Genomic DNA, 17,505 nt, shown 5'->3' with positions numbered 1-17,505 from the left:
GTTTGTTGATCGATGTTTCTCTCTCATCAATGTTTCTGGCTCTCTATCCCTCTCCCTTCCTCTCTGTAAAAAAATCAATAAATTAAAAAAAAAAAAAAGGATTTCTCTGACCACCACAACTAAAGTTAACACCCTAGCGTTACTCTATCATATTATTCAATTCTATCTTCTGAATAGCATCATCAAGACCCCTATTTATTTTTCTATTAATTTATTATCTTCTGCCCTCCCCAAGAGAATGTAAGCTCCTACTTTGCTGCACTCATGCCTACAAAATTGTCTGGCTCAATAAATATGTGTTGACTGGCTCTCCTTATGTTTACCTTCCAAATTTCTCTGCTTTCTCTCCTCTGCCCAACCTCCTTCTGTTCCCCTAAATTTGCCCTCTGTACCCCAAGCACCATGAAAAACAACTTTTCCTACATCCTCAACTTTGTTGTCACACACTTCACTTCTTCCTGCCTCTTCAGGGCCCTCTCATGACACCATGTCTTTTACTGCAGCTCATAAGGCTGATGATGTTGACTTTCTGCCTATTCTCCATTGCTGCTTCTACCCTTCAGTAAGCCCCTCGCCTCCTCCTCCATCCCACCAGAGTACGAGTTTCATCTGGATTTACCATCCTGTTTCATTATTGGGCTCATCTAACCTCCCATTTCCTCCTCAGCTTCATCTAGACGTTTCCATCTGGTTCTCAGGGGTCTTCTATAAAGCAATCTGGAGCCACACTGCTGCAGACTGGCTGTCCCTTTCCTACGGTTTCAGTATTTGGTAAAAATCAAAGGTCACCAGAGCAGGACAAAGGAATAATCAATATCGGTTATTGATTACCTGGTTCTTGGTGCACGGGGGGACCTGCTCAATCCATAATCCCAGAGTCGCTCCACTGCAGCAATAAAATACTGTCGTGTTCTCTTTTGAAAGCTGCGAGGGCCCTGACTTTCACCCTCACCATATATGTCAAAATCTTCTCTCTTCGTTTCCGTTGAGAAGGCATCATCATAGTCATTGTCGTGTCCCTCTGGCTGAAGAGGAGTAGGGGTTATTTCACTTTGATGGGGTTTCAAGACTGGTGGACTTAGAAGGCCCAAGCTTCCAGTCCCGCCTTGGTTTGCCACCGTGGCTTCACTTGGGGGCTTATCTTGTCTTTCGGATATTGATGCTATTGAATGATTGTTTTCAGAAGGGTCTAGGGGTGAGATGGGGTCTCTTGTCTTCAAAGCTATGTTTTGTGGAGACGTCTCTTGGGATTTCCACTCTTCTCTTGGTGTCTGGGTAGCATATTGATTATCCCAGGTGGAAAGATCTAGCAGCGTGGAGGAAGTCGTTTCAGAGCTTTCGGTTGCCCGCATCAGAAAAGCCATTTCTCCAGTTCCATTCACTTGGTTCAGTTCAACAGCGTCCTGTGTTTTCTGAAGAAAGATCTCTTCTACCAGGTCCCGGTGGCCAGAAGAGTCATTGCCAGTTTTCATAGACGAAGAGTCTACCTGATGAATATGACCTTCGGGAGGTGATTCCGCTTTGCCAGATGCTTCAGACAAGCCTGGTTTCAGGAGAGCAGTATTCTCAAGTTTCTTGTAAATGAGTGAGTTCGTAGCATTTTCTGCCAGAGAGCTATTTTCTTGACCTTTTATCATTTTCATTAGCAAGGCTAAAGAAAGATTTCTTTTGTCTCCTTGTGAGACATGACTGCTTTCTGGGACTCCAGAAGTCCTTTCCCTATAGGCTGGTGCTAGAAGTTGAGAAGGTTTGTCTTGGGATGGGATCTCGGTCACATCTGCAGGTGTAATTGATGGAAATGCTGGTGCCTTTACAGTAGGTAATGCAGAGCTATCTGTTTGAATGATGCCAGGAGTTGTCATAGAAAAATCTGATGAGTGGGACTGAGTAACGGCCCTTTTCTTCTCCTCTATCTGTGTGAGGGTGCCTTGGGTCAAAGAGTTCATGTTTTTGGATGACTGGGTTGAGGCGTCATTCAAAATCACGCCCCCTTCAAGCTTTATTTCTTCTTTGGGGAGGCTAAAGTGTTTTAAATCCCGCTTACCACGCCGAGCAATGACATTCTGTGGACTTGGGTTAGGAGGTAGCCTTGTGGTGTTTGGATCATTCTCTGCTACTTGTTCGGTTTGATTTCCCGAGCCTTCCAAGTTTGCTTCCTCCCTTATCTTTAAGAGATGGGTCATGTGAATCCCTGCTCTAGTTGCTGAATCATTTAATGACCTGGTGCCTTGAAGTATTGGGGTATATGTGCCCTCATCTAAACTTTCTACATTTTGGTTAGTGCTTAATAAGGAAAGGTTCTTCAGGAGATTCTTAGTGCCATTCACCGTATACACGTGAGGCAAAACTACGTTCTCCTGGATTAACTTTTCCTTCACTCCTATCTCTTCCTGGGATGGTTTTTCTTGATTGTGTGTATCATTTCCTTGGATATTAGTCAAGTTAGTAAAAAATATGCCTTTACTGGTTGGAGAAATAATCTCTCGGAGTCCCTGGTCCTTTGTAAATTCACCCTCTTCTGCTACCACTTTATTCTTCTGTGACAAGAAGTTCTGATCTTCCACAGGTTTTCCTGATCCCAAAGGTATTAATTGCTGTGGATCAGGCCTTTGTCCAGAGCTTAGGGAGTTCTTGTCATGGGTCTTTGTCATCCAATTTGCTGAATCTGGCAGGATGGATGTTTCTGGATTTTCTGTGCCTACGGGAATAGGAACCTCTTGGTTATGGTGGACCATTTCCATACTTTTTGGTGAAGTTGTTTTATTTGATACATAATTTAGCCCCAAAGCTGTAGTATTTTTGTCCATGAGCGTTTCCTCATGAATCAAAGAAGTCACTTCTTGAATCTCATCATTACTTTCTAACGTAATATCTTGCCAGGCTGATGTACTTGTCTCAATTAGTAATGTTGGATCATCAGTGTGAGTCTTTCTATTTGTTGTTGAGTTAACTGGTGCCTTGTTTGTCTTTACTAAAGAGACATTAATTTTGAGTAAAGGATTATTTTGGGTCAGTGAAGCAGGTTCATGGTCTCTTTCCTCTTTAAATAACTCATCACTCTCCATTGATGATACATGTTCTCCTAGTGAACTTTCTTGACTATTCATTAAAGCTGCTTCGAACAACTTAGAATCATTATCTCCCTTACTTAAGTGCAAAGGCACACCAGACTCAATAAGGAGAGATGCGTTTTTGTCCAATACAATGGTGCCCAATTGATCACTAAAGTGAACTGGCATATTTGGGGTTCCTAAGGAACCTGTCTTTTCAGTACCTGCTGTCAACTCTTCTGATGGAATTGGTGGTAAAGTTGTTAGAGTGTCTGATAAATCAGAAATTGTCAAATCAAGTTCCTTTGAGTCTACTTTTATAGTTGACCCCAAATTCTCGCTTAATCTTAATTGTAGTTCTGGCTCAGGAGTAAATACTCTGTCCCTCCTGTTATGGAGCTCTGGCCTGAGATGAGCCATTTCAGTAGGGCCTTTGTTTCTTTCTGTTGGTTCAGGTAGGTAATCATCAGCCTCATATGTGCTTTCTTGGAGATCAGATAAGGATAATCCATGTGGAGTAGGGTTCTGTCCCATGAGCATCAACAAATCATCAGAGGAAACACTTTGTACTTCATGCAGCGGTGTGTTCTCTCCAGACCAAAGCTCAATCTTCTCCATATCATTTTCTGGAGCTGTAGTGACTCCAAATTGATTTTGCCCAGAGCTGGGGTGCTTTGAATTCCGGGAGAAGCTTCTGGGTCCAATGACATAATTTTCATTCAGCAAGGAAGGTGGAATGTCTTCATATGTGTCCTCATAATAATCACCGGTGTTTCTGTTGTTGCAACTAGAAACCTTCAGTAAAGCTGTCATGCCTCTGTTCCGGAAGTCTGAGTTGTGGCACCCCAGAACCCACAGACCTGGAGATGAGGAAGAACAAGACTCTGGTTACTCATAACCTAAGTACCAAGCTAGTTTTATGTTAGAGGGTATCTCCTATTCCCAGATGAATGAAAAAATATTAGTTGATACCATTATATTATAGGTAACTAGACACCCAATGCACAAAAATTTATGCAAGAGTAGGCCTTCCTTCCCTTGGCTGCTGGCACCGGCTGCCCTCCAGCACCTGGGACCAGGGCTTCCCTCCTACGGCTGCCCTCAGGCATCCAGTACCCCGGCTAGCTTCCCCTGGGCCACCCACAGATACCCAGGACCTGGCTGGCTTCTCTTTGTCAGGAAGGACATCGGAAGACATCTGGTCTAATCAACATAGTACCCTTTTATTATTATAGACTAGAGACTACACACACACACACACACACACACACACACACACACACACACTGAGTGGTCAGATTATTATGCATTCAGAGATCATAATAATCTGGCCACTCAGTGTTTATTTCCACAGAGTTCTGTGAAACTATGGAACTCCATGGAAAAGGTTTCTACGATCAAATAAATTTTGGAATTAATACACACTGAAATCTATGTGCAGCCAGATAATCAATCAAATGGGAAATGAAAATAAAGGCATTTTCTAATGTACAAAGAACCAGAAAATCTACCTTTAATGCGACCATGCTCAGGAAATTAGAGAACGTTTTCTACCAAAATAAAAGAGTATATTAAAAAATAGGCAGCCTGGCCAGCATGGCTCAGTGGTTGAGCATTGACCTAGGAACCAGGAGGCTCAGTTTGATTCCTGGTCAGGGCACATGCCCGGGTTGTGGGCGGGAGGCAGCTAATCAATGATTCTCTCTCATCATTGATGTTTCTCTCTCTCCCTCTCCCTCCCTCTCTGAAATCAATAAAAATATTTTAAACAAATAAAATAAAAATTAATTTAAAATAGGCAGACATGAGATCCAGGAACCAGGGACCTATCTTGAGGGGGGATAATGAAAAGTCCCAAGGCAATTAAGAGCCTCTGACCTAAAATGAACAACCAGCCCACACTGGATTAAGAGGATGCATGGGTCTAGGAGGTCAGTATCTAAGCAAGAAAGAATATGTTATATGATAGAACTATTTTTATTTTTAAAAATATTTTTTTATTAATTTCAGAGAGGAAGAGGGAGAGAGAGATAGAAATATCAATGATGAGAGAGAATCATTGATTGGCTGCCTTCTGCACGCTCCCCACTGGGAATCAAGTCCACAACCTGGGCATGTGCCCTTGACCGGAATCGAACATGGGACCCTTTAGTTTGCAGGTTGACGCTCTATCACTGAACAAAACTGGCTAGGGCTGGAACTATTTTTAAAAGATAATTAAAGGAAAAAGCAATACAAGAACAGGAACACAATTAGGGGTTTCAGTTAAACAAGTTATAAAAATAAAAAATGTATGCCGAGACCGGTTTGGCTCAATGGATAGAGCGTCGGCTTGGGGACTGAAGGGTCCTGGGTTCGATTCCAGTCAAGGGCATGTACCTTGGTTGCGGGCATATCCCCAGTAGGGGGTGTGCAAGAGGCAGCTGATCAATGACTCTCTCTCATCGATGTTTCTAACTCTCTATCTCTCTCCCTTCCTCTCTGTACAAAATCAATAAAATATATTTTTTTAAAAATGTAATCCTATTTGGTTCCACAGTGAACATTTATAGTTCACTAAACATGAGGCTATAAGTATATTATAAGTTTGGGGATTGAGAACCTGAATTAATGATATTTAAAGCAAAATTTTTAAAATGTTAGTTCATGTCTCTTATTAACCCGTATACAATACTTGTCTTCTGGTTTGTTGAAGCACTAATGCCTGTCAAAATGGCTGGCCATGAAAACTCCAGCACCACATTCCTCTGAAGGGCACTCCCCACAAAGGTGACTGATTTTGCCATTCTCATCCACCTTGTAGTATTTCAGGACAGCCTGGTTAATCTTCTTTCTCTTATGCTTATTCTTTTTAAAATATATATATATATTTTATTGATTTCAGAGAAGAAGGGAGAGGGAAAGAAACATCAATGATGAGAGAGCTGCCGAGACCGGTTTGGCTCAATGGCTAGAGCGTCGGCTTGGGGACTGAAGGGTCCCTGGTTCGATTCCAGTCAAAGGCATGTACCTTGGTTGCAGGCACATCCCCAGTAGGGGGTGCACAAGAGGCAACTGATCAATGACTCTCTCTCATCAATGTTTCTAACTCTCTATCTCTCTCCTTTCCTCTCTGTACAAAATCAATAAAATATATTAAAAAAAAAAAAATGATGAGAGAGCATCATTGATCCGCTGCCCCACACAACCCTCACTGGGGATCAAGCCCGCAACTAGAGCATATGCCTTGACCAAGAATCAAACCATGACCTCCTGGTTCATAGGTCAACACTCAACACTGAGCCACACCAGCTGGGCCAAAGGTAGATTTTAGAGCAAAGACTTTTAATTTACTTAATGTGGTTTCGTCTTTGAAATGCCTTGCAATGAACCCAAATCACTTGAACCATTTAATATCTACCTACATGTGGGCCAGTGGACCAAAAAGAATATGAGTGACTAGTGGTGCAATCACAGCTGTTACTAAAAGAATAAAGTAGTCGAAACCGGTTTGGCTCAGTGGATAGAGCATCGGCCTTCAGACTGAAAGGTCCTGGGTTTGATTCCAGTCAAGGGCATGTACCTTGGTTGCGGGCACATACCCAGTGGGGGGTGTGCAAGAGGCAGCTGATCGATGAGAGATGATTCTCTCTCATCGATGTTTATAACTCTCTATCCCTCTCTCTTCCTCTCTGTAAAAAATCAATAATATATATATATATATATATATATATATATATATATATATATATATATATATATATAAAGAATAAAGTAAATAACTAACCTGGGTTTTCCATCGACATGAAGACAGTTTCTCCAGAGGACGGGAAGAGGGTAAGTGTGTCTTCGTAGACCGTTTTGTGTTTGAAGGTATATCCAGAGAAGAAGACAGAAAGGAAGTCCGTCTGTGCTCCAACACTTAGAATGTACCAGTAAGCCACCTCATGCAAGCACACCGACAGCTGCAAACTATCAAAAACATAGCCATTGATGCCTGCAAAAGAAATGGAGAACAAGAGGTGTTAGCAGTAGCAGGGTTTACTATTTTTGGATTGTCGTGATAGGGTTGGACATGATTGTTACGTCCAAGAAGAGATAGCATTATACCTTCCAGAAAAGTCGATTGTTAATACTTGGTCAGCTAGGTCCTAATCCCAAGGGTAGGGGAGTCATAGAACATCATGGTAGAGATGGCTTTGAGTGTTATATGGAGTGTGTGTGTGTGGGGGAGCAGGGCATTTGCATGGTTAAAGTGTCTCCCTCCAAACTGCTTATAGTTGCAAGGAGAAAAGTAGTAACCACACAGAGGGAAAATCAGAAAGAAAAAAAATTTGATCCAAATGAATTATCTGTTAATGTTCCAGATTCAAGGACTAACGGGTTTCAAAAAGCAGACGGCCTGGCCGGCGTGGTTCAGGGGTTGAGCGTTGACCTATGAACCAGGAGGTCATGGTTCGATTCAGATAGGGCACATTCCCCAGAGTGGGGCGTGTATGAGGCAGCCAATCAATGATTGTCTCTCATCACTGATGTTTCTATCTCTTTCTCTCCCTCTCTTCCTTTTTGAAATCAAGAAAAATATTTTAAAAACTTTTAAAAAGTTCTCTGAATATCTGTTGCTTTCTAAATAAAAAATGTTTTATGATCATATGCTTTCATATAAAATTGTACACTGAAGGGCCAGATTATGATGATATCTGAATGCATAATAATCTGGCCATTATTGTGTGTGTGTGTGTATATATATTAGAGGCCCGGTGCATGAATTTGTGCATGGGTGGGGTCCAGCCAGCCTGGCCAGGGGGAGGGGACATGGGCGGTTGGCTGGCTTGCCTGTGGTCGAACTCCTGGTCGAGGGGACAATTTGCATATTAGCCTTTTATTATATAGGGTAGGATATACACTGAGTGGCCAGATTATTATGCATTTAGAGATCATCATAATCTGGCCACTCAGTGTATATGTTTGTATGTAATGGTTTTTAAGGAACTATGACTTGCATGGCAGATAAAGCGATCCATTATATGGACATCCGTTTGGTGGCTTCAATTTCCCTTAGCCTATTACTCATTAGACAGGTGCTGCTTTGCTTACTGTGCATGATGTTGGAGACTTGGAACTCTGGATCCTGGGGCTGCACTCCATCTGCATTGGGGAGGAAGCGCTGCATGTTCTCTGTGAGGTACCAGCTTCGGTTCTCATCGAATATAGAAAACAGGATGACATTTCTCTCGTCTGACATCATCTGTTAATTACACCCATGAAAGAAAGAAAAAATACTACTGCTATTGTCAAGTAGAAAATTTCAGTCTACAATAGAAGTGATAGCTTGTATGTGATATATCTATAATCCTCTGGTTCAATTCCATTTCTCCATAGGTCACTACTATGGCATGGACTAGAGCCTGTGAGTGGGAGTGGGTGTTATGAGCAGTAAGAATATGTTTTTTGTTCATTTGAAAACCCTCACCCAAGGATATTTTCCCATTTATTTTTATAAAAATATATTTTATTGATTTTTTTATAGAAAGGGAGAGAGATTGAAAGAAACATCGGTGAGAGAGAAACATCAATCAGCTGCCTCTTGCACACCTTCCACTGGGGATGTACCCACAACCAAGGTACATGCCCTTAGCCTGAAGTGAACCTGGGACCTTTCAGTCCACAGGCCAATGCTCTATCCACTGAGCCAAACTGGTTAGGGCTTCCCATTGATTTTTAGAGAGAGTGGAAGAGAGAGGGAAAGGCAGAAAGAAATATCAATGATTCTCTCTTATCATTGATGTTTTTATCTCTCTCTCCTCTCCTTTCCTCTCTGAGATAAAAATATATTTTCAAAAAGAAAAAGAAAAAGAGGTGAAAATTGAGCATATTAAAAGGGGCAAGATCACCTACAAAGAGTGGAATTTTAGACTGGGTCTGAGTATTAGATAAATAATCTAGGGCCCAGGTCTCCTATCTATCCAGCAGGCAAGATTATTACACCAAACTCAAAATCAATTACCGCCTGTGAGAGACCCAATGCATTTCTTTCACTGGCCCATATCGCAGATGACTATATTTTCTGCATTCCACTGGGAGACATACACCGAGGGAGTAGAGGAAATCGTAGGTGGAAGTTCACATACATCATCATTCCATTTTTAGCTTCAAATTCGACACTTGGAAAGAGAAGGACTCACCTGGTTTCCCCTTTGATCTACAGATTCTTTGTAGCAGATGAGGAGAGGGCCAATGAGTCCTGAAGCCAGATCTCTCTCTGGATTAACAAAGCTTGAGTAGTATCGGGTCAGGCACCGAGGATCTGATTTCGTTGGCCCATCTCCTGCAGTCACTGTCCATGTGTACTTGAATATACTTCCTGGCGGAATTGGCATATCTTTCAGATGTTTCACACCTACCCACATCCAAACCCCAGAAAAGCTTGATTAGGGTATAACAAACCACATATTGGTATCATATTGCTATTACAAGAGCTCTAACATCTATATGTACATGTTTTTCAATAAATGGAAACTAAATTTGCACCTATTAGAAGTTTCAGATTCATACAATTTTTAAAAAGTAATTTTTATTGATTTCAGAGAGGGAGAGGGAGAGAGAGATAGAAACATCAATGATAAGAGAGAATCATTTATTGGGTGCCTCCTGCATGCCCCACAATGGGGATGGAGCCCACAACCCGGGCATGTGCCCTGACCAGGAATGGAACCATGACCTCCTGGCTCATAGGTTGATGCTCAATCACTGAGCCATGCCAGTTGGGCATCCCCATAATTTTCTAAAACTACATATGTATGTTTAAAGCAACCATTATAGCATTTTCTTGAGGGCATTATAAAGTACATAAATGAAATACATCTGGGAATTATAGAATAAAGGATTATGGGTGATAAGTGTGCCTATATGATGCATAACAGCTGGGGCAAGGCCTAGCATAATTTTAGTTGTTTTTGAGGCTGTGACATCATCTGTACCTACAGGTAAGTAAGAACTATAAAACAGAATCAACACTTACCTTTTGGCAATCTTCCTTCATGCAAAGGCCTGACATCAGTGATTCCATGAGGGAAGATGTTATATGGTCGGCTTGCTAGATTCTTAAATATAATCTGAAAGGATAAATGAGCTAGAAGGTCAAGTCCTAAGACAACCAGGATCAAGAAGAAAAGTGTGGCCTAAAAACAAAAGCTTCTCTGCATCCAAATTATAGGGGGTTTGTTCTTTTTTTCAAGATTCTTTTTGTCTATGGGGGTCCTTTGCAATTCTACCTATATTTTAGGATTAGCTTGTCAATTTCTGTGAAAAAGGCAGTTGGGATTTTGATAGGGATTGACTTGAATACTATAAAATAAATGGCTAATATGCAAATCGACTGAATGGTGGAACCGGTCACTATGACGTGCACTGATCACCAGGGGGCAGATGCTCAATGCAGGAACTGCTCCCTGGTGGTTAGTGTGCTATCACAGGGGGAGCACTGCTCAGCTAGAAGCCCTGAGCCGGGCTCATGGCTGGTGAGCACAAAAGCGGTGGTGGAAGTGCTAAGGATGTCCGACTGTGGCCTAAGCTGTCAGTTAGACATCCCCTGAGGGCTCCCAGACTACAAAAGGGTGCAGGCTGGACTGAGGAACTCCCCCCCGCCCCCCAGTGCACGAATGTTGTGCACTGGGCCTCTAGTCTGTAGATAAATGTGGAAGAGTCTTAACAGTAATTGGCTCTTCCAATCCATGAACATAATATGTCTTTCCACTTATTTACATCTTTAAATTATCTAAGTAGTGATTAGTAGCTTACAGCGCACACGTTCCTTTTTGTTAAATTTATTCCAAATTATTTTATTCATTTTTTGATATTAGTGAAAGAAATTGTTTTCTTAATTTCATTATCAGAGTATTCACTGATAAGAATATACAGAAATATATAGAAATACAACTTTTTAAATATTGATCTTGTATCTTGCAACCTTGCTAAACTTGTTTATTCTAACAGCTTTTTAGCAGGATTTTCTTCATATAATATTATTTACAAATAAAGAGTATTATTTCTTCCTTTTCAATCCAAATGCCTCTAATTCCTTTTTTTGTGTGTGGCTCGTTTCACTGGCTTCCAGCGCAATATTAAATAAAAGTGACAAGAGTGGACATCTTAGCTTGCTCCCAGTCTCAAGGGGAAAACATTCAGTTTTTCACCACATTAGAAAGTTTTCTTAGCTATTCTTCATCAAGTTAAGGACCCTGACTTCTGTTGCTACCGTGTTTCCCCGAAAATAAGACATCCTCCGAAAATAAGACCTAGCACATGGAAAGATAAGACATCCCCTGAAAATAAGACCTAGCGCAACTTTGGGAGAAAAAGTTAATATAAGACACTGTCTTATTTTCGGGGAAACAGGGTAGTTCACTCAGAGTTTTTTCTGATCATGAATGGGTAGTAGATTATGTCAAACTCCCTTCTCCACCTATTACGCGATCATGTGCTTCTTTTCTTTTATTGAAATACTATGGTGTAGCTCTTTACGGCTTTCCAAAAAACAGACTGTGAACCAAATTTGGCTTTCTGGCCACAGTTTGCTGATTCTTGTACTGTATAATTGGTGGGAAAAGTTTTAGAAGAATATGTATCAAAGCCTAAGCAATGAATATTTCAAAGGAGTGGCAGGTTTGATGAGTGGCATTAAATTTTTAAACAAATTTATAGTACACATATATTTGTGTAGTATTTATGATTTTTAAAAGATAATGCCCATTAGAGATAAGGCTGAATTAGGAAGTTTTAAGAATCTCAAATCCTTCCACGCTTTTTCTTCTTACCCAACCTTATATCTTTTCTTCAACTTACCAACAGTGTATCTCCAACTTCTCCATAAAGTAAAGGTCCCAGGATTCCTGATTCGTATTGAGTGGCTTCACGAGTTTTAAATGTTGCATTTGTGTAGGCCATAAATCGGACTTTTCTATACTTGCTACCAATCCGCTGAGGACCATTATTCAAATATAGACTTTTATAACTGCTGAACAAGAAACAAAAAGATGAGAGGTTGAAGTGGAGAATTCCAGGGAGGGGACAGGTAGCTAAAATCCAACTCGAAACAGCTGAATGATTTAATCGAGGAAAAGAGTTGGAAAAGTACATGCATCCTGGATGCTTAGCTATTTTTTTAATTAAAAATTTATTGTTTATTGTTGAAAGTATTACATGTCCCTTTCTTTCCCCCATTAACCCTTTCTAGCCTGCCCCACCCTGTCCCAGGCCTTCACCATGCTATTGTCTGTGTCCATGGGTCATGCATATATGCATACAAGTTCTTTCGTTGATCACTTCCTACCTACCTATCTACCCTCCCCCACCTTTCCTCTGAGATTCTGCATTCTCTTCTATGCTTCTATGTCTCTGGATCTAGTGTGTTCATCAGTTTATTTTGTTCATTTGATTCCACGTAGGAGTGAGATCATGTGATACTTGTCTTTCTCTGACTGGCTTATTTCGCTTAGCACGATACTCTCCAGGTCCCTCCATATATCCTTGATGCTTAGCTATTTTAGTTTCCAAACATATTAATGTACTCGACATTTGATTTCATACCTGTACCTACCCCAAATGTGGTTTGAAGATTCATTGTTTTGAATAACTAGGAGGAACCAATTGGGAAGAGAGAATAGCAAATGTCAAAAGGTGCTTACCTGTCATTGGGGGTGGAGACTGAGGGAGCATAGTCCCAGTCCTCCTCTTCAGCAGCAATGTAGTGGACCCACGTTTTAGGATACTTCTTGGCAAATGAGCGAATTTGGATAAAGGGAGAAGGATCTTCATCATCAAAGCTGATAATATCCATGTCAGAGTCATAATCATCATCATCATCATCATCATCATCATCATCATCATATTCCTCTTTCTCAATATTTTTCGTCCGGAGTTGGGGTTCCTCTGGGCAGCTCTCCACTTTGACATAAGCTTCCATACCATCTGGAGTCAGACAAACAAAACAACGTCAAATTCCTACAAAACGTTCTTGCCTTAACTTCTATGTCATCATTCTCTATTATTAGGCCTTCAAGGTCCTCTCTCTTTTTTTTAAAATATGTTTTTATTGATTTCCTAGAGGAAGGGAAAAAGAGAGAAAGAGATAGAAATAGAAACATCAATGATAAGAAAGAATCATTGATCAGCTACCTCCTGAATGCCCTAATTTTCTCATAAAACATCTCTAGCTATGTATGATCTGCCATCTGTCCATGGTATCAAGGCCTAATTAATGGGATCAGGCTAGAAAACCAATAATATACTGTCCTCCTCATTTTTGCCATTTCATTTATCCTGAATCCATCTATCTTGCCTCTATCACAGGTATTGAACTAAAATGTCACCAATACTACAAATACTCAAGCCCTCTTATACTCAAGGCAACATTTTTACTCTGAAAGCTGGCAACCAGGGAATCTCAGTTGAGGTCTAACATAATCCTGTACTGGAAAGTGGACAGAAAATTTCATTAAAATAAGAGATGGATACTTATCATGCTAGTTTTTAAGATCCACAAATATTACCATGTTGGTGCGAAGAGATATGGCAAAACAGTAGAAACTGGCCAAGGTCCATCAGTTGTGTCTGAGCAGTAAGGAAAGTTATTGGTGAGATCTCCAAGGAGGCCTGTCGATGGTTCCTCACAAGAAACGTGTGACCTTCAAGGAAAATTGAGTGCACTTCGGGGGTGGTGCCCATTCCAATCACATGCCAATAGACCAATTTCTTGTGACATCCAATCAGACCTGTAGAGTTGGAATAAGATAGCTGTGGTCATGAAGTAGAGAAATTGAAATGGAAAACCTTTTCTAAGATAGGATGAACAGTCTGGCCGGTGTGGCTCAGTGGTTGAGTGTCGACCTATGAACCAGAAGGTCACAGTTCAATTCCCAGTCAGGGCACATGCCTGGGTTGCGGGCTCAGCCAATCAATCATTCTCTCCTCATTGATGTTTCTATCTCTCTCACCCTCATCATTCCTCTCTGAAATCAATGAAAATAGCTTAAAAAGAATAGGATGAACAAATTGACCTTATAAATTTTATTATCTTGACTTGAAACCAAACTTTTTAAGGACTCTGGGGTACTGTGAAAGCAGCAGCTCTTGCCAGAGTCACGAATGATTGTCATGCTGCTAATTCCAATGGGTATTTTTTAGTTTTCATTTGCACCTGTTGACCATTCATTCCTTCTTGTGATTCTCTCCTCCACTGGCCTCTATGCCAACACTTCTCTGGGTTTTGTTCTCCTATTGATCAGACTGCCTATTATGCTACTAGAGGCCCAGTGCACGAATTCGTGCATGGGGGGGGGGGGCGGGTTGGGCCGACCTGCCCCACTTGGGGCCGATTGGGCGGGCCAGCCAGGGGGAGGGACTGTGGGTGGTTGGCTGGCCTGCCCTGCCCCTGATGGGAGGGGTTGGTTGGGGGCGGGGCCAGTTGGGGTGAGGGGCTGTGGGCAATTGGCTGGCTGGTCCCACCCCAGATCAGGATGGGGGGCTTCTCAGGGGTGGGGCCGCAAGCAGTTGGCCAGCTGGCTCCGCCCCCTGGCCAAACACCCAGTCAAAAGGACAATTTGCATATTAGCCTTTAATTATATAGGATAAGCTATATGAGAGCAGGGACTTGCATGATTTGAAAATTCTTTTCTAATTCTAAAATCATGTGTCTTCATGATAGAGTTATTGGAAATACAGTGAAGAATTAAGAAAATACCTGTCCTCATCCTTTATTATTTTCTTGTGTTTCTAAATTTTCCATTTTCCTCTTTCTTGGCTTACATTCTAATTTTACTTAATACATTTTCAATGGCTTCTAAGGGTTACCATTTCTAAAAATGTCTTTATTCTTCCCCCAATGCTGATCTATAGTTTGGCTATGAACTCCAGGTTGAAAATGACTTTTACTTTAGAACTTTAAAGTACTGCTTAAATTAATTTAATTTTTATATTGCCAATCTAATTCTCATGTCTTTGTATGTGACTGTTTCTCCCAGGTCTCTGTGTTCTCGGAATTCCACAATAATAATTTTGTGTTGGGACCTTTCTTATTTATTTATCCTGCTGTGAAATTTTAATACAAAGACTCAAATCTTTTTATTCTTAACACATTCTTTTAATTTTTAAAACCTATATTTAAACATATTTTTAATCTCTTTTTTGGTTTTACTTTCTGAGAGATTTTTTTTCTTTTCAACCTACTTCCTACTTTGTATTTTGATCATGGTAGTCCTAATTTTGTAAGCGTATGCATGCTTTATTTTTTTCACAGAATCCTATTATTTATTAAGCAGAATCTTGTGGAAGCTTTAAAAAAATATATTGATTTCAGAGAGGAAGGGAAAGGGAGAGACAGAAACATCAATGATGAGAGAGAATCATTGATCGGCTGCCTACTGCACTCCCCCTACTCGGGATCAAGCCTCCAACCTGGGCATGTGCCCTTGGCTGGAATCGAACTCAGGACCCTTCGATCCGCAGGCCAACACTCTATTCACTGGGCCAAACCAGCTAGGATGAACCTGAGGATTCTTCAGCGAGTGTGTACATACCTGGAAGAGACCGGTTTACATAGCCATTGATTGTGTGCACTTCAGTCCGGGGCCGAGCAGATGCAGGATCCGTAGCCTGTGTGGAGGACTCATGTGTTTCCGAATGCCAACTTTTTCCTGAGGAGGAGAGGACGCAAACGTAGGGTCAACTGAGTGTCTGTCTCCTTATCTTCTTTCCTCTCTCCCATGGGGCAAAGACTGCTCACATCTTAAGCATTTCTTCTTCTTTTTTTAAAAAATTTTTTTATTGACTTCAGAAAGGAAGGAGAGGGAGAGATAGAAGCATCAATGACGAGAGAGAACATTGATTCCCAATCAGGGGACATGCCCGGGGAGCAGGAGGCGGCTGATCAATGATTCTCTCTCATTGTTCATGTTTCTATATCTCTCTTCTCCCTTCCTCTCTGAAATCAATAAAAATAAAGAAATAAGTAAGTAAATAAATAAAAGTTAAGAGGTGAAGATAAAAGAAGGTATATTCATTGAAGCAGAGAGTAGAATGGTGGTTTCCAAGAGCTGAGTGGGGAAAATGGGGAGATATTAGTCGAGGGTACAAACTTTCAGTTTTAAAATGAATAAGTTCTGGGGATATAAAGTACAGGCATGATAACCATAGTTACTAAGAGTGTGCTGAACACCGGGAATATGCTAAGAGAGTAGATTTCACATACACTTGTCACACACAAATGGTCACTGTGAGGAGATGGAGGTTAATTAGCTTGACTGTAGTTAATTAACTCACTATATATATATATATATATATATATATATATATATATATATATATATAATCATCACCATAAATATATACAATGTATGATTTTTTACCAAAATTTTCTTAAGCAAAAAGTCCTTGTTTGTGGATTTAATGAGAGGGATTAGACTAACCCAGTGGTTGGCAAACTGCGGCTCGCGAGCCACATGCGGCTCTTTGGCCCCTTGAGTATGGCTCTTCCACAAAATACTACGGCCTAGATGAGTCTATGTTGAGGAAGTGGCGTTAGAAGAAGTTTAAGTTGCCGAAACTGGTTTGGCTCAGTGGATAGAGCGTCGGCCTTTGGACTGAAAGGTCCCAGGTTCGATTCCAGTCAAGGGCATGTACATTGGTTGCGGGCATATCCCCAGTAGGGGTGGTGCAAGAGGCAGCTAGTCGATGATTCTCATCGATGTTTCTAACTCTCTATCCCTCTCTGTAAAAAATCAATAAAATATATTTTAAAAAAAAGAAATTTCAATCGTTGTACTGTTGATATCTGGCTCTGTTGACTAATGAGCTTGCTGACCACTGGGCTAACATGTGACCCAGCTCCTGTACCTTCTTACCTCAGCTGCCAATGAAACCAAGGATGCATGTAGGGGTGGGGACTCACTGTCATTTCCACCTCTTTCATTTCTGAACAGTAAAGTAATTAATGATCTTTCTAGAATCACTTCCTCTGGACAATTGCGGCTCTCATCTCAGAATAAATTAATGCATTTGCTTTCTTTCAGGAGTTCAAAATTCAGAGTGCAGCTCACTAACCTTCATCAAACACAGCAAAAAGCAGTACAAATTCGTGTGTCCTTTCTTTGGCCAGACTCCCTGCAAAAAAAGCAAAGGAATTCATTGTCTATTGAAAAGCCGTTCCCAGCAATGTGACGCTACTTCATCAGCAGCCTGAGAGCAGCACAGATGTAGTCCTTTGCCTCTTGTTAGCTTTACCATAACATCATTTCTTTGGTGTGAGGTCTCCATACCGATGCTTCTAAAACTATTTGGGTGCTCGCTTCGGCAGCACATATACTAACATTGGGATGATACAGAGAAGATTAGTACGTATGGCCTCTGCGCAAAGATGACACGCAAATTCGTGAAGCATTCCATATTAAAAAAAAACCCAAAAAAACACCACACAAGTATT

At 41.0% G+C, this 17,505-nt stretch overlaps 1 protein-coding gene across 5 annotated transcripts in view; it reads right to left on the bottom strand.

The window, feature by feature from the left end:
* Positions 1–17,505, bottom strand: part of F8 (coagulation factor VIII) — a 162,876-nt gene that overhangs the window by 40,160 nt on the left and 105,211 nt on the right. For 4 of the 5 annotated variants that reach the window (XM_084870984.1, XM_084870986.1, XM_084870987.1 and 1 more), the window contains exons 6-15: positions 17,127–17,186; positions 15,605–15,721; positions 13,580–13,801; positions 12,716–12,998; positions 11,874–12,045; positions 10,051–10,144; positions 9,215–9,429; positions 8,127–8,277; positions 6,817–7,026; positions 832–3,910 (exon numbers count right to left, since the gene is read on the bottom strand). In XM_084870984.1, coding sequence (XP_084727110.1) covers positions 832–3,910; positions 6,817–7,026; positions 8,127–8,277; positions 9,215–9,429; positions 10,051–10,144; positions 11,874–12,045; positions 12,716–12,998; positions 13,580–13,801; positions 15,605–15,721; positions 17,127–17,186 — 4,603 coding nt within the window. The remainder of the gene's footprint in view (positions 1–831; positions 3,911–6,816; positions 7,027–8,126; positions 8,278–9,214; positions 9,430–10,050; positions 10,145–11,873; positions 12,046–12,715; positions 12,999–13,579; positions 13,802–15,604; positions 15,722–17,126; positions 17,187–17,505) is intronic. The other variant, XM_084870985.1, reaches the window with a different exon arrangement.

The sequence above is a fragment of the Pipistrellus hanaki genome, assembly GCF_964339955.1.
Source record: "Pipistrellus hanaki genome assembly, chromosome: X".
In the NCBI taxonomy this organism is placed as follows: Eukaryota; Metazoa; Chordata; class Mammalia; order Chiroptera; family Vespertilionidae; genus Pipistrellus; species Pipistrellus hanaki.
The sequence above is the reverse complement of the archived record's forward strand: the minus strand, read 5'-3'. Positions and strand labels throughout refer to the sequence as shown.